A 27,113-nucleotide genomic window follows, 5' to 3' on the forward strand; every position below is an offset into this window, starting at 1 on the left:
AAACGCCAGGCCACCAACCATCCAAGATCCCCCTAAAGTTCCCAGAGAGCTGCCCCTCAACCATCCGAGACCCCCCTAAAAAAAACCTCTCCCTCCATTCCCCATCCCCAACAAGCCACCGTCCCCCAATGCACCAACAAAATGAACAAAAAGAAAAACAATGCAAAAACAAAAGACATCAAGGACAACAAAAATCTAAACAGCAAGACCAACTGTATACGTTTGAGTGCATGTGTGGCACTATTTACATGGGTGTGTGTGTGTGTGTGTGTGTGCGTGCGTTTGAATGTGAGTGTGTGTATATGCATGTGCACACGTGTACAAGCACCTGCGCGGCATCAGCCTCAGGCAAACAGGCATTGGATGTAACAGCGTTGCCCCTCAGTGTCATCCAAACATACTTTTTTTTGTTCCACAGGGATGCTGGCCCATGTTGACTCCAATGCTTCCCACAGTTGTGTCAAGTTGGCTGGATGTCCTTTGGGTGGTGGACCATTCTTGAGACACACAGGAAACTACTGGGCGTGAAAAATCCAGCAGCATTGCAGTTCTTGACACGCTCAAACTGGTGTGCCTGGCACCTACTTCCATACCCCATTCAAAGGCACTTAAATATTTTGTCTTGCCCATTCACTCTGAATGGCACACATGCACAGTCCATGTCTCAATTGTCTCAAGGCTTATAAATCCTTCTTTAACCGGTCTTCTCCCTTTCATCTACACTGATTGAAGTGAATTTAACAGGTGACATCAATAAGAGATCATAGCTTTCACCTGGATTCACCTGGTCAGTCTATGTCATGGAAAGAGCAGGTGTTCCTAATGTTTTGTACACTCAGTGTATATTGATGTAATCTCTCGTGGACAGACTGCGTAAACATCTGACCAAATTACATGACATTTTAGTCCTGGGTTAACCTAGATTAATATTAATACAATGATAAGAGATCACATAGCATTCCTGTTCAGAGAAAATATAGTGGACTCTATGCTGATGGCGTGATCTGACTGTGGTACTGTACTATGCTCTGTTTTTACACTGTAGATCACAGTTTCTAAACTTTTTTTTACCAAGCCATCTGAGGCTCCTTTTCTACTTGTTTTCTATTTCCGCTACTCCAATGTTCTTCTTCAATGACATGGTCTCCTCTTAAAAGGCCCAATGCAGTCAAATACATGATTTTCCTGTTTTTAAATATTTCTACACTATGAGGTTGGAATAATACTGCAAAACTGTAAGAAATTATGATAATGTCCTTTTAGTGTAAGAGTGGTTTGAAAAGACCGCCTGAAATTTCAGCCTGTTTTGGTGGGATGGAGTTTTGGCCTGCCTGGTGACATCACCAGGCGATAAACAAGTTAATAGACCAATAAAAGTTCCAAACCTCTCTGCCAATAACAGCTAGTTTTCAGTTTTCCCCTCCCAAGTCAGACCACTCCCAGACAGTTCTGGTAAAATTATTGCTTGGGAAATTGCTCTTTGCTAAAAAGCTATGTTTCTTTTTGACCATTTTAATTGAAAACAATCACAGTAAGGTACTTTAATTGTTACCCAGAAATGATTTGATATAAAAACGGCTGCATTGGACCTTTAAGGTTACCAACTGGGACATCACATATAAACAAAAGACAATCTCAATCGTATTGTAGAACATTTCTTATTGCGTAGAATTACTTTACTCAATTGTTGATAATTGAGCTGAACAAATCAATCATGTTTTACATTGTTCTAAAATGGAAATACATGGCAATGGGAGGGGCAAGAGTGTTGAGGTTCTACATAGATACATTAGTTATATCAGACCAGAAATGCTATCATTGACTTTTATTGGTTACTTACTCTAAAATGTTTAACAAACATGAGCCAAAATAACCTTGTACATCAGCAAGGAATACAATTCTTAATTTAAAACAAATACATAGATCTAAACAAAAATATAGTTATGTAGGTAACACTTGATATGATGTTGCCATTTTCAACCAATACAGGTTAATTAACACAATGTCCCATTTAATTGTGTGGCTCATAAGACATTGATTTGGACCATAGGCACGCCATTCAGCCATGCCCTTAGTGCAGCATCAACAACACATATAGAACCATGGAGAAAGACAGATTCTAGTAGCTCTGGCTCCACTGCCTTGTGCCCTGCTATCCAAGTCTATATTACACCAGGCACCAAACCAACTCTACTCTTCACTGACCAGAGGTACTCCTTGTCTTCAGAGGAACCATGTCTTGCAGTTCAATGGGCCTCCATCCGTTTCAAAATAGAAACCAGTATCTCTACATGTGTATTATATATACACACTGTACGTTTTTAGACAATGTGATAATATGAAAACCAAACAAAGAATATATTTCCACGCATGGCAAAATAAAGCAATAGCTTCCTTACATTCTTCATGATCCAAATTCCTCCATTATATGCATTCCTTGCATATGATCAATTGATCAAAACATCTGGCATTTGAAACAAAGGCATGAAACATCCTTGTAAAAGCAGCATACTTTCACATGTTCGTACACCCTCTAATCGTGGATTTTACATGGTTTAACTCTCCATGAAACGATCCAGCTGAATTGAGCTCCTCTGAGAAACACATCAAGGACAAACAGTGGACCTGAATCCCAAGTGGCTTTCTATTGATTGATTTGTTTAGAGATAGATTATGGGGACTACAGGTCCTCTTGATGGGTGTCTATAAACCTATACACACCTAGCTGGATACTGCATGCAAAGTCACACCCACTATGTTTAAGAGCAAGTGGCAATGCACTGGTGCGTGCCGTGTCTGTGGCAGATAGCATAGAAGCTGGATAGACAGACCACAGTACAAACAGCAGTACAGACAGGTCAAGAGTAGCATGCTATGGGGAAGATATGCCTGTGTTGCAGAATTAATCTCTTGCTCCATTCCCCACATCTATCTGTCGATGTGCAACGCATTCCATCACCAGTGTCCCTGCACTCAGGAACAAAACACCCCTCCTACCTCCTCCTCGCTCGCTCGCTCTCTCTCGCTCTCTCTCGCTCCCCCCCCTCTCTCTCTGTGTTAGAAAGTGCCATTTAAAAGCAGGATGACCTTTACACTAATATGATGAATGTGCTGCCATGGCTGTCGGGGGTGGGCGGGATGCATCGATTAATAAAAGAGAGACCCAATGGACAGGGTGGGGCGATCGAAGACCCGTTGGGGACATGGGGGGTGGGGAGGGGAGGTCCCCATGTTGTCACAGGCAGAGTAGGCGGGAGCCCTCGTCCCCCTCCTCACCCTCAGTCTGGGGGATGCGGGGTAGCATGGCCGAGCGGGTCAAGCCCCAGAAACGAGGAGGGGACAAGTCTTTCTTGGTGGCTGTGAACTTCCAGCCCATGTGTGATGCACAGGTACGACACTGAGCGATCGTCCAGGCATACCTGAGAGAGGGGTAAGGGAGAGAGAGCGAGGAAAAACAGAAAGAACATATCAGTCCTCATGCATTTGTGCTGCATGCCACATTTCTTCTTATTGTTGTTATAAGGCACCTGACACAGAACGAATACCCTAGTTGGTTGTCTTTCAAATCCCCCTCAACATACAGTGGCTTGCGAAAGTATTCACCCCCCTTGGCATTTTTCCTATTTTGTTGCCTTACAACCTGGAATTAAAATTGATTTTTGGGGGGTTTGTATCATTTGATTTACACAACATGTTTGAAGTTGCTAAATATGTTTTATTGTGAAACAAACAAGAAATAAGACAAAAAATTAAACTTGAGCGTGCATAACTATTCACCCCCCCCAAAGTCAATACTTTGTAGAGCCAGCTTTTGCAGCAATTACAGCTTCAAGTCTCTTGGGGTATGTCTCTATAAGCTTGGCACATCTAGCCACTGGGAATTTTGACCATTCTTCAAGGCAAAACTGCTCCAGCTCCTTCAAGTTGGATGGGTTCCGCTGGCGTACAGCAATCTTTAAGTCATACCACAGATTCTCAATTGGATTGAGGTCTGGGCTTTGACTAGGCCATTCCAAGACATTTAAATGTTTCCCCTTAAACCACTCAAGTGTTGCTTTAGCAGTATGCTTAGGGTCATTGTCCTGCTGGATGGTGAACCTCCGTCCCAGTCTCAAATCTCTGGAAGACTGAAACAGGTTTCCCTCAAGAATTTCCCTCTATTTAGCGCCATCCATCATTCCTTCAATTCTGACCAGTTTCCCAGACTTTGAAGTTGCTAAATATGTTTTATTGTGAAACAAACAAGAAATAAGACAAAAAATAAAACTTGAGCGTGCATAACTATTCACCCCCCCCAAAGTCAATACTTTGTAGAGCCAGTTTCCCAGTCCCTGCCGATGTAAAACTTCCCCACAGCATGATGCTGCCACAACCATGCTTCACTGTGGGGATGGTGTTCTCCGGGTGAAGAGAGGTGTTGGGTTTCCGCCAGACATAGCGTTTTCCTTGATGGCCAAAAAGCTCAATTTTAGTCTCATCTGACCAGAGTACCCTCTTCCATATATTTGGGGAGTCTCCCACATGCCCTTTGGTGAACACCAAACGTGTTTGCTTCTTTTTTTCTTTAAGCAATGGCTTTTTTCTGGCCACTCTTCCATATAGCCCAGCTCTGTGGAGTGTATGGCTTAAAGTGGTCCTATGGACAGATACTCCAATCTCCGCTGTGGAGCTGTGCAGCTCCTTCAGGGTTATCTTTGGTCTCTTTGCTGCCTCTCTGATTAATGCCCTCCTTGCCTGGTCCGTGAGTGTTGGTGGGCAGCCCTCTCTTGGCAGGTTTGTTGTGGTGCCATATTCGTTCAATTTTTTATAATGGATTTAAATGGTGCTCCGTGGGATGTTCAAAGTTTGATATTTTTTTATAACCCAACCCTAATCTGTACTTCTCCACAACTTTGTCCCTGACCTGTTTGGAGAGCTCCTTGGTCTTCATGGTGCTGCTTGCTTGGTGGTGCCCCTTGCTTAGTGGTGTTGCAGACTCTGGGGCCTTTCAGAACAGGTGTATATATACTGAGATCATGTGACAGATCATGTGACACTTAAATAAAGTCCACCTGTGTGCAATCTAACAAATTATGTGACTTCTGAAGGTATTAATTGGTTGCACCAGATCTTATTTAGGGGCTTCATAGCAAAGGGGGTGAATACATATGCACGCACCACTTTTCCGTTATAAATTTTTTTGAAACAAGTTTTTTTTCATTTCACTTCACCAATTTGGACTATTTTGTGTATGTCCATTACATGAAATCCAAATAAAAATCAATTTAAATTACAGGTTGTAATGCAACAAAATAGGAAAAACGCCAAGGGGGATGAATACTTTTGCAAGGCACTGTATATGGAATACCAGATAGCATTGCTCTAATCATCAGCTAATAAAGGGCTCTCTGAGGCTCTCCTTCCCAGATATTACACTGAGAAAGAACACAGACTGTGTCTAATCAATACAATGCACTCATCTCCTCTCCATTTGCTCCAGCCTTATTGCCTCCTCAGACCAAAGCCTTTGTTGGCTTTCACGTGGGAACGGCGGCGGGAGATGGAAGCAAGGCACACAGACAAACCACTCCCCTCCAGCCTCTCTCCCATCTGACACCTGTTTAATTAAGATGCTTCCCAGCGTTCTCTTCCTGGCAACAGCATACCATTTGAACTGGCTGCATGACAAGTACCACCCAGCAGCACTGGCAATTAAAATCGAGAGATGACAAACGCCAGTAGACAGCCTAAACTGCCATCTTGTGTGTCTGTTGCTCTTTCCACAACATGTCTTCTCAGAACACCTTACGCTAAGGCTGTAATAGCACCCTTCACCAGAAGAGCAGTGCGGCACAGAGAGGTTGAGTGGAGCAGAAGCCCTTTCTTCCCCCTCCCCTCCATACCTCCCCTCTGAGAGGACTTGAATAAGACTCAGCTTGACCAGAGCCAGCCCTAGGGGAGAATAAATGGAGGCCGTTTTTACTGTCATTATTATTACAGGAAGCTACCACAGAAGGCTAACACCGGCACAATTGCCTTATCTCAGGCAGAAAATGCATACTGGGGGCCGTTTATGAGGAGCACTGAGGAGTGGCGTTGGTTGAAGGGGTCTTACGTTACAGAACCACTGAGAACCAAGTGGAGCACACACACGTCTCTCCAAATAGTTCAGGCTCTATGTCAATACCTCGGTCAAGCCTGATGTTATGCACACAGGCGCCCACACACACAGCTGCTGTATGTGTAAGGTATCCCCCCACAGGGAAAACAATTTTGGGCGGCAGGTAGCTTAGTGGTTAAGAGCGTTGTGCCAGTAACCGAAAGGTCGCTGTTTCTAATCCCCGAGCCGACTAGGTGAAAAATCTGTCGATGTGCCCTTGAGCAAGGCACTTAACCCTAATTGCTCCTGTAAGTCGCTTTGGATAAGAGCGTCTGCTAAATGACCAATTATTAATTATTATTATACCAAAAATGACAAACGATCCCAAAAATGACAGTACACCAAAGGGCCAGACGCTTTCGTTTCAAGTCTTTGGCAGTTATATTATTCCTAGGCCAAATAGGGTATTAAAGCGCAAATGAACCAAAAAACCAACTTCTCTGGTTCAAAACGGCCTGTGGCATCATATGAGTCAGAAACATATATTCTAGAGTCAAAATTGACTACAAAATGTAAATAGGATCATTTTGGTCATAAAGTGAGTATCGTCCAAAACTGAGATTTGCGAGATGTAAGGATTTGTGAGATGTAAGCTTTCCTTGGGTTCGGTTTATTTCAATCCTGCCCACATGCCCACAGCTGGCAGCACCCAAGTAATCATAAATTCCAGTGTATGCCCAAGGATGTTTTTCAGCAGTGCGTGGAGGCAAAGTTAGCGCAAAGGGTGCATTGCTACTTCTACCTGTTCCCATAGGCTTCCAGTCATTGAGCCCACGGCTATTGCGTCTCGGCAGAAATGTATATTTACAAAAACATGACTTTTTTAAATGATTACATGCCTTACATACTTTTTTGCAGCGGTGGCAACAATTTAGCACTGAATTCGAAGTGCAGCGGCACACGACCCGATCGTAATGCCCACTAAACAAACACATGGGTGCAGAACACACACAGACCTTGGTACATATGGTTTCACTTTGGATATCCCTATGGGGCTGGTTAGGGACCATCAGTAAATTACACAAGGTACATGGGAAAATATTTAAACATTTCAATAGCTCCAAATTTCAATGACTTAAAGACCTAAAACCAACTATAAATTGTAGAAATTCAAATACAAAAAGCATTGAATGAGAAAACTAAAAGGTGTGCAACATGGAAATATTGTCCCATTTACATTGTGTAATTTATTGACGTCCCCAACTAGCCCCACAGAGATCGGCTATCCAAAGTCAAACAACTTTTGCGGCGGTCGCACACCAGCCGGCTGAAACTAATTGGCGAAAGTTGGTTAGCCTAGGCTACTTCCAGACACAAGACCTGGTTAGACTGTTTCAAGTTATGTAGAAGGGTGAGTGGCTCAGTTGGTAGAGCATTACGCTTGCAACGCCAGGGTTGTGGGTTCGATTCCCACGGGGGACCAGTACAAAAATGTATGCACTGGATAAGAGTGTCTGCTAAAGTAGTGCCTTAAATGTAAATGAGTGACTGTAAATGTAGTGTTTTGGCAGAGTGAATGTACAAACCGCTTTCCATGTGTGAACACAAACCTCTAAGACCCAAATCTCGTTCTCAGTCGCATTTCCTAAATCAGTGAGTTCAGTCCCCCTCTAATGTGTCCAAGATCACACAACCTGGGTAATGTGAGAGGTGCTAATAATGAGACTATCTTTTATAGTGCAATGTACGTGTAATGTATGGTGGTAACTGCCAAAATAAAGGAAACACTTGAGTTGTTTGAGCTGTTATGGTGTGGGGTGCATTTTCCTGGCATGGTTTAGGTCCACTAAACCCCTTGAGCAAGGTAAAAGTCAATAAATAAACAGCCATTCTGAGTGATCACCTTCAACCTATGGTGAATCATTTCTATCCTGATGGGAGTGGTCTCTTCCAGGATGACAATGCCTCCCCCTCCACAGGACACGAGTGGTCACTGAATGGTTTGATGAGCATGAAAACAATGTAAACCATATTCCATGGCTGTCTCAGTCACCAGATCTCAACCCAATTGAACACTTATGGGAGATTCTGGAGCGGTGCCTGTGACAGCGTTTTCCACCAACATCCACAAAACGATGTGGAAGACTGATGTCGCATCCCTTCAATAGAGTTCCAGACACCTGTAGAATCTATGCCAAGACACATTGAAGCTGTTCTGGCGGCTCGTGGTGGCCCAACACCCTATTAAGACAATGTATGTCGGAGTTTCCTTTATTTCGGCAGTTACCTGTCTGTTTACATCTGTGAGTCTGTGTATATAGAGTAGATGTCTGTCACTTGAGAATATAATTTGAGTGTAAGGCTGTGGGTGAGATTGTATAGTGTGGGGAATGGGTCAGTGTACATCAGTGTGTGAAAGCGAGGGAATGTATATGTGCGTGTCATGTATAGAGAGGCATTACCCTGGAAACCAGCTGTGGAGCGTGGACGGCCTTCCGACCAGGTTGAGGTTGCTGGCTTTGTAGACGGTCAGGGTCTCATGGACGTAGCCGTGTGGGTTGACATAGGCTGCCATGGGGCCGTACAGAGACAGGCTGCAGGAGGAGAGAGGGAGGGAGAGAGAGAGAGGGAGGGGGAGGAGCGAGAGAGGAGACATGGTAGAGATAACTTTTCTTATTGTCTAAACCAAATTGTACAAATAGCAGCTAAATTGACTGTACAAAATTACATGCAAAAAATGTAAAGTATAGAATCTACAAATATTCTAAAAGTATACAAACACACTACAATAACCCAGGCCAGGTGGCTAATGCTGTGGTAAGGTAAGGTACAGGTCAGACAGTATAGACCAACTAAATGGGACAGTAGCCAGAGAGATGATTATGAAACGTAACTAGATGAATGTCAAACAAGAGACAACTTCTGCTTTAATCCTTCCTTCATCGCTCTCATTTGAGCAGAGTACAAATGCACCTGCAGCATCATTCATCTAGTGTGTTTGAAACGTGTACTGTATTAAACACATCAGTCATCAGCTATGTACACTGAGTATACCAAACATTCGGAACACCTTCCTAATATTGAGTTTCACCCTCCCTTTTGACCTCAGAACAGCTTCAATTTGTCAGGGCATGGACTCTACAAGGTGTTGAAAGCATTCCACAGGGATGCTGGCCCATGTTGACCCCAATGCTTCACACATTTGTGTCAAGTTGGTTGGATGTCCTTTGGGTGGTGGACCATTCTTGATACACACGGGAAACTGTTGAGCGTGAAAAACCCAGCAGCGTTGCAGTTCTTGACACACTCAAACCAGTGCGCCTGGCACCTACTATCATACCCCGTTCAAAGGCACTTAAAATCACCCTCTGAATGGCACACATACACAATCAATGTCTCCTGTGTTTCGCAACACTCATCACACACACTACCAGCTCACTCTGACAACCAGTGTTAGACTACTCGACAGACACTATTCAGAGAGTCTAGGTGCATCTCTCCCTCACCTGAAGATCTCATTCTTGGTGGTGATCTCCATATCTTGGCACTGCTTGCAACACAGCGAAGTGCACTGTGGGGAAAAAAGACAACAAATGTGACTTCATGTTCAATCCACCAGACTTCTGTAGCAGTAGCAAAATTGCCTGTGCTAGGAGGTTTTGGAAAAACCTGTCATGGGCCACCTCAGAAGGGCCAGGTGTTCCTCTTTATAACCCTCTTTCACCAGGCAGCAGCATGGGAGTGCATATTATCTTTAATCAGAGGAAAGAAAACCAGCTACAATAATGAAGCTAGAGAATTACCTCACATCTATCCATACTGACACACACATCCATCCTCTCCTAATGGTCATGCCCATAGAGATTCTGCTGTTCTAATCTTATACCATTCATATTTCATTTCTATGATCTTGCTGGAATCATGAGTACAAAAATAGGGAGAGTACAACAGGACTACATGCTCATGACCCATGTCTTTGTGTGTGAGGGAGTCTCTATGCTCATGATCCTTATGTTTATGTATAGCATCTCTATGCACTTCCCGCTTGTCTCCCTCCCTCCATATGAATGAACAGAGAGAGGAAAGGAAAGATATTAGGTACACTTGTTCCTGTCTTTACATTCAGACAATTGCTGTTATGTTCCAGACATAATTCCGCTTTCAATTCCCACAGAGGTGGACACTAAGCCTCTCTGCTGGGTTTTCCTGCTGTGGCTGATGGACGCAGTGCGGAGGCAGTTTAAGCCCTAAGTCCTGAGACATATGCCAGAGCACCTTTTTCTGTTTACGTTGAATCTGAAGGGAGTCTTTGTGGGACGATGAGAGACAAGCGAGCAGTGGTGCAGGCTCTGAGTGATGAAATCATAGCAGGGGGTGCAGTGGTGAGAGTGGAGATGAGGGGGGTGATGATGATGATGATGGAGGTAGGGTTTAGGAAAGTAGCACTGTAACAGCTCTCAATGCCTGGGAGAGCTCACAAAGGAAGGCAGCATCTCCAACACACCAACTCAGAGGGGAAATTATCATCACTATACAGTATATAGGCAGCGGCTAAATATACTGCACAAAAATATAAAACCAAACAAGTGTTGGTCCCATGTTTCATGAGCAGAAATAAAAGATCCCAGAAAAGTTCCATACGCACAAAAAGCTTATTTCTCTCAAATGTGGTGCAAAAATTTGTTTACATCCCTGTTAGTGAGCATTTCTCCTTTGCCAAGATAATCCATGACACGTGTGGCATATCAAGAAGCTGATTAAACAGCATGATAATTACACAGGTGTACCTTGTGCTGGGGACAATAAAAGGCCACTAAAATGTACAGTTTTGTCACACAACACAATGCCACAGATGCCTCACGTTTTGAGGGAGCATGCAATTGGCATGCTGACTGCAGGAATATCCACCAGTTGAGTGTTAATTTCTCTACCATAAGCCACCTCCAATGTCGTTTTAGAGAATTTGGCAGTACGTCCAACTGGACTAAAAACAGCAGACCACGTGTAACCACGCCAGCCCAGGACCTCCACATCCGGCTTCTTTACCTGCGGGATCGTCTGAGACCAGCCACCCGGACAGCTGATGAAACTGAGGAGTATTTCTGTCTGTAATAAAGCCCTTTAATGGGGAAAAACTCATTCTGATTGGCTGGGCCTGGCTCCCCAGTGGGTGGGCCTGGCTCGCAAGTGGGTGGGCATATGCCCTCCCAGGCCCAACCATGGCTGCGCACCTGTCCAGTCATGTGAAATCCATAGATCAGGGCCTAATGAATTTACTTCAATTGACCGATTTCCTTGTATGAACTGTAACTCAGTAAAATCTTGAAATTGTTGCATGTTGCATTTATATGTTTGTTCAGTATATAACACTAGAGCATTAGAGTAGAGAGACAGGGGAGTTTGCCACAGAACAGCAGGGAGGAGTAGGGTGTCAGAGGTTAGACAGGTCAGTCGGGAGTCAGAGGGTATAGCTGGATGGATGTGTGGTGTGTGTTTAGGGGTACATATCAGACAGTGTGTGGATGGTCCGTGCTATTCGGTATCCTTGGGACGTCCATACCCTAAACCCTGACCCCTACCCTTAACCATAACCCTTAATTTTAAATTACTCCAACTTCAAATGGGGTAGGGACGTCCCAAGGATTCCTGATAGCACGGACCGTGTGTGGATAAGGCTCTGTGTGTCTTAAAGATTAACAAGTCCTTGCCTGGTCCATGTGTTGAGCAGTGTGCCTGGCCTTTAAATTGTAAGGTTTAGTGATGTGTATTTATGGCTCTGTGTGTGGGCACACGTCTGTGTCTGTGCTCACCCGGGCCATGATGTCCAGCTCACAGCGCAGCCTCTGGATGGCACTCCCAATCTTCAGCAGCTGGAGCCGAAGGGCATCGTCTATGGGCAGACAGGCCGCCACTCTATAGGAGAAATCTGACAGGGAGGAGGGAGGGGGAGCGGGAATATTACAGTTCAGAATTAGAATTCCGTGAAGTTGTCAGTACTACTCTAAAGATTTTATGTGGCATATATACACTGAACAAAAAAAATATATATATTTTTTTAAACCTTTATTCAACCAGGTAAGCCAGTTGAGAACAAGTTCTCATTTACAACTGCGACCTGGCCAAAATAAAGCAAAGCAGTGCGATAAAAACAACAACACAGAGTTACATATGTTGGTCACATGTTTCATGAGCTGAAATAAAAGATCCCAGAAATTGACCATACGTACAAAAAGCTTATTTCGCTCAAATTTTGTGCCCAAATTTGTTTACATCCCTGTTAGTCAGCATTTCTCCTTTGCCAAGATAATCCATCCACCTGACAGGTGTGGCATATCAAGAAGCTGATTAAACAGCATGATCATTACACAAGTATACCTTCTGCTGGGGACAATAAAAGGCCCCTCTCAAATGTGCAGTTTTGTCACGCAACACAATGCCACAAATGTCTCAAGTTTTGAGGGAGCGTGCAATTGGCATGCTGACTGCAGGTATGTCCACCAGAGCTTTTGGCAGTACATCCAACCAGCTTCACAACCGCAGACCATGTGTATGGCTTCGTGTAGGAGAGTGGTTTGCTGATGTCAACGTTGTAAACAGAGTGCCCCATGGTGGCGGTGGGGCTATGGTATGGGCAGGCATAAGCTATGGACAACAAACACAATTGCATTTTATCTATTGCAATTTGAATGCAGAGATACTGTGATGAGATCCTGAGGCCATTGTCATGCCATTCATCCGGCATCACCTCATGTTTCAGCATGATAATGCACAGCCCCATGCCGCAATGATCTGAACACAATTCCTGGAAGCTGAAAATGTCCTTGTTCATCCATGGCCTGAATATTCACCAGACATATCACCCATTGAGCACGTTAGGGATGCTCTGGATCGACGTGTATGACAGCGTGTTCCAGTTTCCGCCAAATATTCAGCAACTTCGCACAGCCATTGAAGAGGAGTGGGACAACATTCGATATGCCACAATCAACAGCCTGATCAACTCTATGTGAAGGAGATGTGTCGCGCTGCATGAGTCAAATGGTGGTCACACCAGATACTGACTGGTTTTCTGATCCACGCCCATACTTAAAAAAAATAGATATCTGTGACCAACAGATGCATATCTGTATTCCCAGTCATGTAAAATCCATAAATTAGGGCCTAATGAATTTATTCCAATTGACTGATTTCCTTATATGAACTGTAACTCATTAAAATCTTTGAAATTGTTCCATGTTGCGTTTATATTTTTGTTCAGTGTATATACACAGTATACATAGCCTAGAGGGCAGGCCAGGGAGTTGTACCTATAGCGTTTGTGGGGAGGGAATCATCCTTGAGGTTCTCGTCCCACTCATGGAGCTGTCTCTTCACTCTCTTCATCAGAGTCTCCTGGGAGATAAACAAAAGAAACCATGTTACAAACAGGATGTGTGTCATAACAGTCACTAAACTCACTTACAGTATTTCTCTGAAACGCATTATGGAATAAATCTCCTCAATCAAGTTCCAGTGGAAATGTTATGTCTGTGCACATACAATAGTTATATCTAGCCCTGAGAGGTTAGTACACTAACCTACAGAGAAGATGAGCAGGGTATTCAGTACTCACAGAGTCATAGAGGGCGTAGACCCAGGGAGGCCATGAGGTCATGTTGGCACAGTGGAACTTCCTCTGAGGAGAACAGAGGAAAACACACTGACAACAACAGCTCAGCAGGAGAACATCTTCATTGTGGAACACAAACAACACTGGGATTCCAGGTCGCATTCAGGAGGGAGCAAGTGTATATAGAGCAGACATGTTTCCTTTTCCCATATGACAGAGAAGCATGTCTGTTCTAGCTAAAACAAGTTTATATGAATACTCCATAAGGTTGGGCCTTGATTTGAACACATCTCATGTTTTGTATGTCTCGGCCTGAAGACTGACACCTCTCCTCTGCATCTTAAATATCCAAACATCCCCCTAACAAACAATTAACCTTCCCTCCATCCCTCCCCCCGTTCCTAATTTCCACAGGAATATTGTGTGTGTGTGTCGGACCTGGCGGTAAGTGGCCCACCAGCGCTGGGCCTGTTTGCAGCTCTGGACGGGGGGTCTGGAGGAGGGGTGCATTTGGAGGCGGGACAGGGGTGTGAGCTGCACTGCAGTCAGGGGGTCCGGTAGGATCCGCTCTGGGAGGATCTGCACCTTGGCCTGTCTGATCCTGGAAGATAGTGAATAAACCCATAGGTACATATACTATGCATTTAAATTAAAGAGCAAAAGTATAATTCATCAGGGAGAGAGAGAGCGAGAGGAGATAGTCTGGGGCCTTAGTGAAAAAAACATTATGTGGTGGATTAAAGCATGAAATTTGGTACAAACATTCTTCAGGTGACATGAAAAGATCCCAGAAGGGGTGCCCGTTCTAATTTAACCAGGAATAGAGTTATTGCAAAAATCCAAAATGGCTGCCATAATATAGGTCTTTATAATATAATATGCCATTTAGCAGACGCTTTTATCCTAAGCGACTTACAGTCATGCGTGCATACATTTTTCGTGTATGGGTGGTCCCGGGGATCGAACCCACTACCTTGGCGTTACAAGCGCCGTGCTCTACCAGCTGAGCTACAGAAAAACTGTTATGAAACAGATAAAAGCATGACATTTGGTACAAACATTCCTCAGATGATATGAAAAGATCCTAGAAGGGGTGCTCATTGCAAATAGCTTGTACGAATAGCTGCATACACCGGACACAGGTTTTTTTTTAAACTCCTTTAAACTGCCATTTCATAGAATCTAGATCACAATCGCCAAACTAGCTGTGGTGACACTGGCTGAGGCTCAAAATATAAACTGCAGTGGCTGGTACATTGTGTCCACAAACGCGCTTGAGGAAATTGACATTTGCTACATTGTTCCATGTTACAATAACAAAAGTGAGTGCACAGGCTTGACTAGTCAGATTTGCAGGGATTTTATCAACCACTGTGCAGAATCTCTGCTACTAGGCCTATTTGCTTGTCGGTTTGTTTAGCGGAGAATTGGATATGTTCCCTGTGACAAAGTCATCACAAGCTGGTTACCATAAAGTAAAAACAGCCACAACCTTCCGAAATTCCACTGATAGCTAGGTGCAAGGGGAGAGAAAACGGCCAACAAGCTGCCTGACATATTTCAGTCCAAGGTAAGCTAAAATTAATGTCATTTTCACTAGGCTGTAGGCTAATAACCTCATATTTTAGGCCTACATTTAAACTAGGCTCCTTCAATGAAATAGTCTGGTGACTAACAGAACTTTGAGTTGATTAGATTGTGACAAATCTAACAAGATAGATTCCAGTCCATTTTCTCCATTTACAGTGGTATAATCATGTCAGAGGAGAAAGGCTTGCCTTTGAGATGAATAAATTCATGGATGTACAGTGAGGGAAAAAAGTATTTGATCCCCTGCTGTTTTTGTACGTTTGCCCACTGACAAAGAAATGAATAGTCTATAATTTTAATGGTAGGTTTATTTGATCAGTGAGAGACAGAATAACAAAAAAGAAATCCAGAAAAACACATGTCAAAAATGTTATAAATTGATTTGCATTTTAATGAGGGAAATAAGTATTTGACCCCCTCTCAATCAGAAAGATTTCTGGCTCCCAGGTGTCTTTTATACAGGTAACGAGCTGAGATTAGGAGCACACTCTTAAAGGGAGTGCTCCTAATCTCAGTTTGTTACCTGTATAAAAGACACCTGTCCACAGAAGCAATCAATCAATCAGATTCCAAACTCTCCACCATGGCCAAGACCAAAGAGCTCTCCAAGGATGTCAGGGACAAGATCGTAGACCTACACAAGGCTGGAATGGGCTACAAGACCACCGCCAAGCAGCTTGGTGAGAAGGTGACAACAGTTGGTGCGATTATTCGCAAATGGAAGAAACACAACAGTACTGTCAATCTCCCTCTGCCTGAGGCTCCATGCAAGATCTCACCTCGTGGAGTTGCAATGATCATGAGAACGGTGAGGAATCAGCCCAGAACTACACGGGAGGATCTTGTCAATGATCTCAAGGCAGCTGGGACCATAGTCACCAAAAAATAAAAATTGGTAACACACTACGCCGTGAAGGACTGAAATCCTGCAGCGCCCGCAAGGTCCCCCTGCTCAAGAAAGCACATATACAGTTTGCCAATTAACATCTGAATGATTCAGAGGACAACTGGGTGAAAGTGTTGTGGTCAGATGAGACCAAAATCGAGCTCTTTGGCATCAACTCAACTCGCCGTGTTTGGAGGAGGAGGAATGCTGCCTATGACCCCAAGAACACCATCCCCACCGTCAAACATGGAGGTGGAAACATTATGCTTTGGGGGTGTTTTTCTGCTAAGGGGACAGGACAACTTCACCGCATCAAAGGGACGATGGACGGGGCCATGTACCGCCAAATCTTGGGTGAGAACATCCTTCCCTCAGCCAGGGCATTGAAAATGGGTCATGGATTGGTATTCCAGCATAACAATGACCCAAAACACACGGCCAAGGCAACAAAGGAGTGGCTCAAGAAGAAGCACATTAAGGTCCTGGAGTGGCCTAGCCAGTCTCCAGACCTTAATCCCATAGAAAATCTGTGGAGGGAGCTGAAGGTTCGAGTTGCCAAACGTCAGCCTCGAAACCTTAATGACTTGGAGAAGATCTGCAAAGAGGAGTGGGACAAAATCCCTTCTGAGATGTGTGCAAACTTGATGGCCAATTACAAGAAACGGCTGACCTCTGATCGCCAACAAGGGTTTTGCCACCAAGTACTAAGTCATGTTTTGCAGAGGGGTCAAATACTTATTTCCCTCATTAAAATGCAAATCAATTTATAACATTTTTGACATGTGTTTTCTGGATTTTTTTGTTGTTATTCTGTCTCTCACTGTTCAAATAAACCTACCATTAAAATGATAGACTGATCATGTCTTTGTCAGTGGGCAAATGTACAAAATCAGCAGGGGATCAAATACTTTTTTTCCCTCACTGTATGTACTCTATGACATGTATTGTCTTTTTCTTCTCTGTGCGTCTGATGACTATTTCAATGCTGATAAACAGTCCACACATGTTGAAGAGGACACCATGGTGTATAGATCGCAGGGCGTACACAGTGTTGGGTAAATGACCCCCTACACATAATCATAGGTAAGTCACCAAGTGCACCAACAGGTCCAAAACATTTTGGACTCAGGGGGTCTATGTACACCTACTAATGAATAGACCGACTGAAGAGATATCATTATAAACACTATTAAATGTACATGGAACACATGGGTTTTCCATGGCAGTGAGGAGCTTAGTGATGTGAACAAGTTCTAGAACAGCTTTATCAGTGAGCGGTTGACTCCTATAATAACCAGGTGCAGCAGCCTGTTCTTCCTCTTTTTTTATTTTACCTTTATTTAACTAGGCAAGTCAGTTAAGAACAAATTCTTATTTACAATGACGGCCTACACTGGCCAAACCCGGACGACGCTGGGCCAATTGTGCGCCGCCCTATGGGACTCCCAATCACAGCCGGTTGTCATACAGCCTCTATGTCTCATATACAGTGGGGGGAAAAAGTATTTAGTCACCCACCAATTGTGCAAGTTCTCCCACTTAAAAAGATGAGAGAGGCCTGTAATTTTCATCATAGGTACACGTCAACTATGACAGACAAAATGAGAAGAAAAAGAATCCTGAAAATCACATTGTAGGATTTTTAATGAATTTATTTGCAAATTATGGTGGAAAATAAGTATTTGGTCAATAACAAAAGTTTCTCAATACTTTGTTATATACCCTTTGTTGGCAATGAAACAGGTCAAACATTTTCTGTAAGTCTTCACAAGGTTTTCACACACTGTTGCTGGTATTTTGGCCCATTCCTCCATGCAGATCTCCTCTAGAGCAGTGATGTTTTGGGGCTGTCGCTGGGCAACACGGACTTTCAACTCCCTCCAAAGATTTTCTATGGGGTTGAGATCTGGAGACTGGCTAGGCCACTACAGGACCTTGAAATGCTTCTTACGAAGCCACTCCTTCGTTGCCCGGGCGGTGTGTTTGGGATCATTGTCATGCTGAAAGACCCAGCCACGTTTCATCTTCAATGCCCTTGCTGAGGTTTTCACTCAAAATCTCACGATACATGGCCCCATTCATTCTTTCCTTTACACGGATCAGTCGTCCTGGTCCCTTTGCAGAAAAACAGCCCCAAAGCATGATGTTTCCACCCCCATGCTTCACAGTAGGTATGGTGTTCTTTGGATGCAACTCAGCATTCTTTGTCCTCCAAACACGACGAGTTGAGTTTTTACCAAAAAGTTCTATTTTGGTTTCATCTGACCATATGACATTCTCCCAGTCCTCTTCTGGATCATCCAAATGCACTCTAGCAAACTTCAGACGGGCCTGGACATGTACTGGCTTAAGCAGGGGGACACGTCTGGCACTGCAGGATTTGAGTCCCTGGCGGCGTAGTGTGTTACTGATGGTAGGCTTTGTTACTTTGGTCCCAGCTCTCTGCAGGTCATTCACTAGGTCCCCCCGTGTGGTTCTGGGATTTTTGCTCACCGTTCTTGTGATCATTTTGACCCCACGGGGTGAGATCTTGCGTGGAGCCCCAGATCGAGGGAGATTATCAGTGGTCTTGTATGTCTTCCATTTCCTAATAATTGCTCCCACAGTTGATTTCTTCAAACCAAGCTGCTTACCTATTGCAGATTCAGTCTTCCCAGCCTGGTGCAGGTCTACAATTTTGTTTCTGGTGTCCTTTGACAGCTCTTTGGTCTTGGCCATAGTGGAGTTTGGAGTGTGACTGTTTGAGGTTGTGGACAGGTGTCTTTTATACTGATAACAAGTTCAAACAGGTGCCATTAATACAGGTAACGAGTGGAGGACAGAGGAGCCTCTTAAAGAAGAAGTTACAGGTCTGTGAGAGCCAGAAATCTTGCTTGTTTGTAGGTGACCAAATACTTATTTTCCACCATAATTTGCAAATAAATTCATTAAAAATCCTACAATGTGATTTTCTGGATTTATTTTCCTCAATTTGTCTGTCATAGTTGACTGTACCTATGATGAAAATTACAGGCCCAATTGGTGGCTGACTAAATCCTTTTTTCCCCACTGTATGTTGGAACGTAATATGAACTGAACTGTGTGACCTATATAACTATTCAATGGAGAAACTGAAATGTCCGCACCTTCCCGATCTGCAGAAACTTTAGTTGCAGCAAAAATGTTACTAAATTAAAAAGTTCCTCAGTTAAAATTCAGATAAAACTATCAGTAAACTGTGTCACATAACAACACCACCGTTTAAACTGTAGCTCAGTGCTATAAGCCAGGGGTTCTTAAACTTTTTCAGCCTGGGATCCAAATCAGAAATTCAGTGTTTTCCTGGGATCAAGCTCATGAAAACATGCCCCCTTTTAGGAGCCCTAAGCGAGATTTGGTGTGGGGGCACCACCACCTTGTGGGAAAAAGTATTGAAGTCGGAGAGATACATTAAAGTTTTAAAGTTAATTTCCTGTAATGCTACTCATTTTGCCACAGGCAAGAGATATATTTTTTTCAGTTTTACAGATAATACACTGCAATTCTACCCATTTTGCCATGACTTATGCCATGTTAATATGACATCTGAGTGAGCGTGACTAACAAAATCAATGGAGGCCCCCTGGAGGTGCCCTGCGTGCCCGGTTGGTATTCGGCCATGATTACTACAAGTTTAAATAGCTGGCTAGACTAATTTACCAATCTAAAAATTGTTCGCTGGCTAATTGAGTGACTGGCACTAGCTTGGTTTCCATCCAATTGGTGACAGATTTTCATGGGAATATTCGAAAATCTGCATAAAAACAATTTAAAAACAATCTCCTCCAGAGATGTGTTTCGATAAAATTGGCTTGTTGCAGATAAGGCTGTGCGTGACGACGTAGTGCACATAAAAATAACTTTTGCGGTTAAATTCCCATGTACTGAATAACAAATACAAGTTAAATGGATTTCCATCACATTTTCAACTCTACTGATGGTTTTGTCATTTACATTTACATTTTTGTCATTTAGCAGACGCTCTTATCAAGAGCGACTTACAATTAGTGAGTGCATACATTTTTCATGCATACACCCTGTTGGGTGTCACAATAAATGTAGCGTTATATAGCGAATGTGCCCACTCTGGTATTGGCACGTGCTCTCTAGCCAACAGCTTGCAGAAACAGTGTGGGTATAGTCGACATGATTATATTATTATGGATTATTAAAAGTGTGAGAATGTTTATTTGTCAAATGGCAGCCAAGCATCGATCATCATGTCACCAGAATAAGACCCTTGATATTTACTGGAAAGGAGCATCAAGCTCATCACCTTGCACTTTCACCACCCTGTGAAGTTCATCATAATTTATTTAATCTGTAGCCGAATAAACTGCTTTCCCAAGTCGTAGTAGGAGGACCACAACATTTTAAATCAGGTGACGCCAAGTTTACTTCAAAATGATGATTATTATACTGTCCAAAAATATAAAACACAACATGCAACAATTTAAATAATTTTACTGAGTTACAGTTCATATAAAGAAATCAGTCATTTGAAATAAATAAATTAGGCCCTAATCTATGGATTTCACGACTGGGCAGGGGCGCAGCCATGGGTGGGCCTGGGAGGTTATAGGCCCACCCACTTGGGAGGCAGGCCCACCCACTGGGGAGCTGGCCCAGCCAATCAGAATGGGGTTTTCCCCACAAAAGGGCTTTATTACAGACAGAAATACTCCTCAGTTTCATCAGCTGTCTGGGTGGATGGTCTCAGATGATACCGTAGGTGAAGAAGCCTGTTGTGGAGGGCTGGCGTGGTTACACGTGGTCTCAGTTGTGAGGCCGGTTGGACATATCGCCAAATTCAACGTTGGAGGCGGCTTATGGTAGACAAATTAAAATTAAATTATCTGGCAACAGCTCTGGTGGACATTCCTGCAGTCAGCATGCCAATTGCGCACTCCCTCTAAACTTGACATTGTGTTGTGACAAAACTGCACATTTTAGAGTGGCCCCAGCACAAGGTGCACCTGTGTAATGATCATGCTGTTTAAATCAGCTTCTTGATATGCCACACTTGTCAGGTGGATGCATTATCTTGGCAAAGGAGATATGCTCACTAACAGGGATGTAAACAAACTTGTGCACAAAATGAGAGAAATTAGCTTTTTGAGCGTATGAACAATTTCTGGGATATTCTATTTCAGCTCATGAAACATGGGACCAAGACTTTACATGTTGCGTTTATATTTTTGTTCAGTATATTTTTGTTCAGTATATATAAGCATAAAAGCATTTCCACTGCCATTTCTCACATAATACAGTGCCTTGCAAAAGTATTCATCCCCCTTGGCGTTTTTCCTATTTTGTTGCATTACAACCTGTAATTTAAATGGATTTTTATTTGGATTTCATGTAATGGACATACACAAAATAGTAAAAATTGGTGAAGTGAAAAAAATTACTTGTTTCAAAACATACTAAAAAATAAATAGCTCCACAGCAGAGATTGGCGTATCTGTCCATAGGACCACTTTAAGCCGTACACTCCACAGAGCTGGGCTTTACGGAAGAGTGGCCTTTAAGCCATTGCTTAAAGAACAAAAAAAGAAGCAAACACGTTTGGTGTTCGCCAAAAGGCATGTGGGAGACTCCCCAACCATTTGGAAGAAGGTACTCTGGTCAAATTGAGCTTTTTGGCCATCAAGGAAAACGCTATGTCTGGCGCAAACCCAACACCTCTCATCCCGAGAACACAATCCCCACAGTGAAGCATGGTTGTGGCAGCATCATGCTGTGGGGATGTTTTACATCGGCAGGGACTGGGAAACTGGTCAGAATTGAAGGAATGATGGATGGCGCTAAATACAGGGATTTGAGACTGGGACAGAGGTTCACCTTCCAGCAGGACAATGACCCTGAGCATACTGCTAAAGCAACACTCGAGTGGTTTAAGGGGAAACATTTAAGACCCATGGGCGGCGCACAATTGGTCCAGCGTCGTCCAAGGTAGGGGAGGGTTTGGCCGGCAGGGATGTGAGTTTGTTTCCCACGGGGGGCCAGTATGAAAAAAAAATAAATGAAAAAACATGTATGCATTCACTAACTGTAAGTCGCTCTGGATAAGAGCGTCTGCTAAATGACTAAAATTTAAATGTAAATGTCTTGGAATGGCCTAGTCAAAGCCCAGACCTCAATCCAATTGAGAATCTGTGGTATGACTAAAGATTGCTGTACACCAGCGGAACCCATCCAACTTGAAGGAGCTGGAGCAGTTTGCCTTGAAGAATGGGCAAAAATCCCAGTGGCTTGATGTGCCAAGCTTATAGAGGCATACCCCAAGAGACTTGCAGCTGTAATTGCTGAAAAAGGTGGCTCTACAAAGTATTGACTTTGGGGGGGGTGAATAGATCACGCACGCTCAAGTGTTCTGTTATTTGTCTTATTTCTTGTTTGTTTCACAATAAAATATATTTTGCATCTTCAAAGTGGTAGGCATGTTGTGTAAAACAAATGATATAAACCCCCAAAAAATCAATTTTCGTTCCAGGTTGTAAGGCAACAAAATAGTAAAAATGCCAAGGGGGGTGAATACTTTTGCAAGCCACTGTACATTTTACAGACACAAAAAGATCCCACCTTGTCTAATGTATTTTGTTTTGTCAAGATTTTTGGAAAGGTTACCGAGAAATTAGCTGTTTCCATCAGGCCTGTCGTGAAATGTTTTATCCGACGTACTTTACTTGCATAAAAAGGCAGGATGGAAACCTGGTCAGTGACTGAAATATCAAGAGAAATTGCTGATGCACAACCAAATTTCAAAATTGCACCTCGTGTATTCTACTATTCTAACTCTCAACAGGAAGTTGAGACCCACCCCCCGACCCATACTTTAAATAAGAAAGGCTGCTATTAGCCATCCTTTTGGAATTGTCCTGTGAGTGCATCCAATAGAACTCTCCCAGTGGGACACATCCACGTATTTGGGAAACAAACACTGCTGTAACTATATACTGCTGGTCACAAAACAATCGGTTTACCAGTGTCTGTGGATATATGATTGTCCACCCCTTATAGGGAAGTGTCTTATGTGCCTTTCCACTCAGATGATACAAATAAAGTGAGTTTTCCATCTTGTGGTTACTTGTGGTATCACTTCCAAAATATTTCCTTCTCATGCATCATCTCTACTTATAAGGCCATGAAGACAATGCCTTTATGAATCTGAGAATGATAATGAAATTCAGAGTGAAGCTCAACTGATAGACAGATTGGATAGATGTTGGTCTGTGTCTTATTATCTGTTTTACTCATTATAATGCCCAGGTTCTACGAGGTTCTAGGCCGTTCTGGTCTGGTCAGTAACATTTAGTTCCACTCACCCGTCTGCCTGGGTTCTAATCTCATGGACCTTGAACCGCTGCCGTCCGACTGCCTTCACTTTGACTGTCTCAATGCCGTACTCCTGCTCCTCCCGGTAAGCATAGATCTCAGCCGTCGTCCCAAACTCTGCCTGCACCTCACCTGTTTCACTGGGAGGGGGTACAGAGACACACATCTATTTAGCAACACCCTTCTGTGCTCTACTCTAGCCATGCTCACACGCAGCGCAATACACACCAATCCAATGCATTCAAATACATGACAGAGAAAGAGCAAGAGAAAACATTGTGGAGAGGGGTAGTCAATTGGAATGCAGCCCATTACGATTCACACTCTTGCTGAACCCATACACACTCCCTCCCCCTCTCCCGTCCTCCTCCTCTCTCCCTCCATACCTGTGTGCGAGAACAGCAAAGGTGCGGTCTCTCTGGATAATGCTGCGCATCATGCTGACCTCCTGCGGTCTAAAGAGCTGCAGCGGCAGGGTCTGTCCTGGGATCAGCATGACAGCTGTGAACGGCAGCACTGGGATGGTCTGGCAGCTGTCGTCATCGTGCACTGTGCGCCCATGAAACTCCTCCATGTCTGAGCCCAGGTACTGGGAGGGAAGTGGGGGGGGGGCGGGATTAGAGGGAGAGACATTATCAGATACATGAAGAAACAACACTACTGGAATCAGTAGGCAAATCTAACTGCGCCACTTATTTGAATAAATTACAGACTAAGTGACTAAAGGCACAAGGGATGCATTTCCCAGATACGGAAAGAAGAATAAGTACTGTGTAGAAATCCCCACACTGAATACTGATACAGCTGCACAACAATACTTTGTAGAAGTAAATATAAAACCCACAGCATGTGACGTTGGAAGACTGGGGTCAAAGTTTATGTTTGGTTTTTCTGCATTCTCACTGTCACGGTCTTCAGTCTCCATCTCATTCTCCTCTTCCTCTTCATTTTCTGTAAGAATAATAGTGAGTGGCAAGCAATACATACTTAAACAAGCAAATATGTACTTTCTCTTTCACTACAAATTACCCCATTTAAAAAAAATTATACTACTAATATTTCCCTTAGTCATTGTGTTGACAATAGCATAACCTGTTGGACATGAAGATGAATACCTTTGATCACACACACACACTGACCAGAAAACCTAGCTCTGTCAAGCTATTGCATCTCTATGCCAAGTAGACTGACATGACTAGCAGCTGGGAATTAAATCACATTAGCATACATGGTAGCTAGCTAGCTAAATAGACAGTTTACTTACAGTCTGTTGAAACAATTCCATAGCTAGCTAGCTATGTAATTAGAAAGATATTAGAAATTATAAAACAAGCAATCAATCCGTAAAGATAAAAAACTTGCTTCACTGCGACAGCGATTGAGTGAGTTGATTATGCTCTGTCACTTGAAGTGGAGTGTGGCCTCGATTCTTTGCAGAATAGAAAACTGATTTTGGCGTGCATAACGAAGCTTTACCATTTACAATAACCAACGTATGCTTCAGTACACTAGTTTACCAATGCAATTAAATTGAAGACACATTTACCGGGTAAGAGCTGTAGTTGGTTGCCCATGTTGTCGTTGATATTGTTGTCGCCTCCACCCCTCTCGTCGGCCATATCCTTCTGTTTACACCATAGACTGTAAAAAATAGGTTTACACTCTTCTTTCTCTGTGGTGTCTTATCGCAGGGTGTGGGTCGAAAACGACTCACTATCGTCCCTCAGTGGAAGGAGTTAGTCTTGTTTTCCGGTTCTCAAAATTAATTATACATTTTGGGTATGGGAATTATTATTTTCAAGTTTCAAAGTTTATTCGCCACGTGCACAGGATACAGCAGGTGCAAACCCGAACAATATTTTAAAAATTAAACCACACAAAAACTACAATGTGAGTTAGAAACACGAGAATGCAAGTATATACAGGTCACTGCCAGTCCCTCACTAAATGTGCAGGGGTACTGGAGTGGTTGAGGTGGGTTTATAAATAAAAAGTGACTGGTAGTAGAATATACATGTAAACCAGGCTGAAAAGTGACTGGTCGCAGGAATATATAAATACTTATGGTAATATGAAACATGTATTTTTACCACTCTAATTACGTTGGTAACCAGATTATAATAGCAATAAGGCACCTCGGGGGTTTGTGGTATATGGCCAATATACCACAGCTAAGGGCTATGTCCAGGCACTCCGCGTTGCGCTTAAGATCAGCCCTTTGCTGTGGTATATTGGCCATGTACCACACGCCGTCGGGCCTTATTGCTTAAATATACAGTACCAGTGAAAAGTTTGGACACACCTACTCATTCCAGGGTCTTTCTTTATTTTTACTATTTTCTACATTGTAGAATAATAGTGAAGACATCGAAACTATGAAATAACACATATGGAATCCAAACCAGTCAGGTTTCAAGACTGGTCATTCAACTGAAACTGCTCTTCTCTGTGTCACAGAGGCTCTCCGCACTGCTATAGCTAACTCTCTCTCCTCTGCTCTCATCCTTCTAGACCTATCTGCTGCCTTTGATACTGTGAACCATCAGATCCTCCTCTCCACCCTCTCCGAGTTGGGCATCTCCGGCGCGGCTCACTCTTGGATTGCGTCCTACCTCACAGGTCGCTCCTACCAGGTGGCGTGGCGAGAATCTGTCTCCGCACCACGTGCTCTCACCACTGGTGTCCCCCAGGGCTCAGTTCTAGGCCCTCTCCTAGTCACTTGGCTGTCATATCCTCACATGGTCTCTCCTATCATTGCTACGCAGACGACACACAATTAATCTTCTCCTTTCCCCCTTCTGATAACAAGGTGGCCAATCGCATCTCTGCATGTCTGGCAGACATATCAGTGTGGATGACGGATCACCACCTCAAGCTGAACCTCGGCAAGACGGAGCTGCTCTTCCTCCCAGGGAAGGACTGCCCGCTCCATGATCTCGCCATCACGGTTGACAACTCCGTTGTGTCCTCCTCCCAGAGTGCAAAGAACCTTGGCGTGACCCTGGACAACACCCTGTCGTTCTCCGCTAACATCAAAGCGGTGACCCGATCCTGTAGGTTCATGCTCTACAACATTCGCAGAGTACGACCCTACCTTACACAGGAAGCGGCACAGGTCATCTCCCGTCTGGATTACTGCAACTCGCTGTTGGCTGGGCTCCCTGCCTGTGCCATTAAACCCCTACAACTCATCCAGAACGCTGCAGCCCGTCTGGTGTTCAACCTTCCCAAGTTCTCTCACGTCATCCCACTCCTCCGCACACTCCACTGGCTTCCAGTTGATGCCCGCATCTGCTACAAGACCATGGTGCTTGCCTACGGAGCTGTGAGGGGAACGGCACCTCCGTACCTTCAGGCTCTGATCAGTCCCTACACCCAAACGAGGGCATTGTGTTCATCCACCTCTGGCCTGCTGGCCCCCCTACCTCTGCGGAAGCACAGTTCCCGCTAGCCCAGTCAAAACTGTTCGCTGCTCTGGCACCCCAATGGTGGAACAAGCTCCCTCACGACGCCAGGACAGTGGAGTCACTCACCACCTTCCGGAGACACTTGAAACCCCACCTCTTTAAGGAATACCTGGGATAGGATAAAAG

General features: G+C 43.8%; 1 protein-coding gene across 1 annotated transcript; it reads right to left on the reverse strand.

Annotated features, from left to right (window-relative positions):
• Positions 1 to 1,642: 1,642 nt before the first annotated feature.
• crbn (cereblon) lies at positions 1,643 to 25,167 on the reverse strand. Its single transcript, XM_041888216.1, has 11 exons — positions 25,067 to 25,167; positions 24,365 to 24,471; positions 23,907 to 24,109; positions 23,511 to 23,660; positions 14,127 to 14,289; positions 13,692 to 13,754; positions 13,387 to 13,471; positions 11,890 to 12,005; positions 9,586 to 9,650; positions 8,542 to 8,673; positions 1,643 to 3,419 (listed from the first exon to the last, which is right to left on the reverse strand). Exons 1-11 carry the CDS (start codon positions 25,137 to 25,139, stop codon positions 3,236 to 3,238), a joined length of 1,341 nt encoding a protein of 446 aa, XP_041744150.1. The 5' UTR covers positions 25,140 to 25,167; the 3' UTR covers positions 1,643 to 3,235.
• Between the last annotated feature and the right edge of the window lie 1,946 nt (positions 25,168 to 27,113).

The sequence above is a fragment of the Coregonus clupeaformis genome, chromosome 10 (assembly GCF_020615455.1).
Source record: "Coregonus clupeaformis isolate EN_2021a chromosome 10, ASM2061545v1, whole genome shotgun sequence".
NCBI classification, from domain to species: Eukaryota; Metazoa; Chordata; class Actinopteri; order Salmoniformes; family Salmonidae; genus Coregonus; species Coregonus clupeaformis.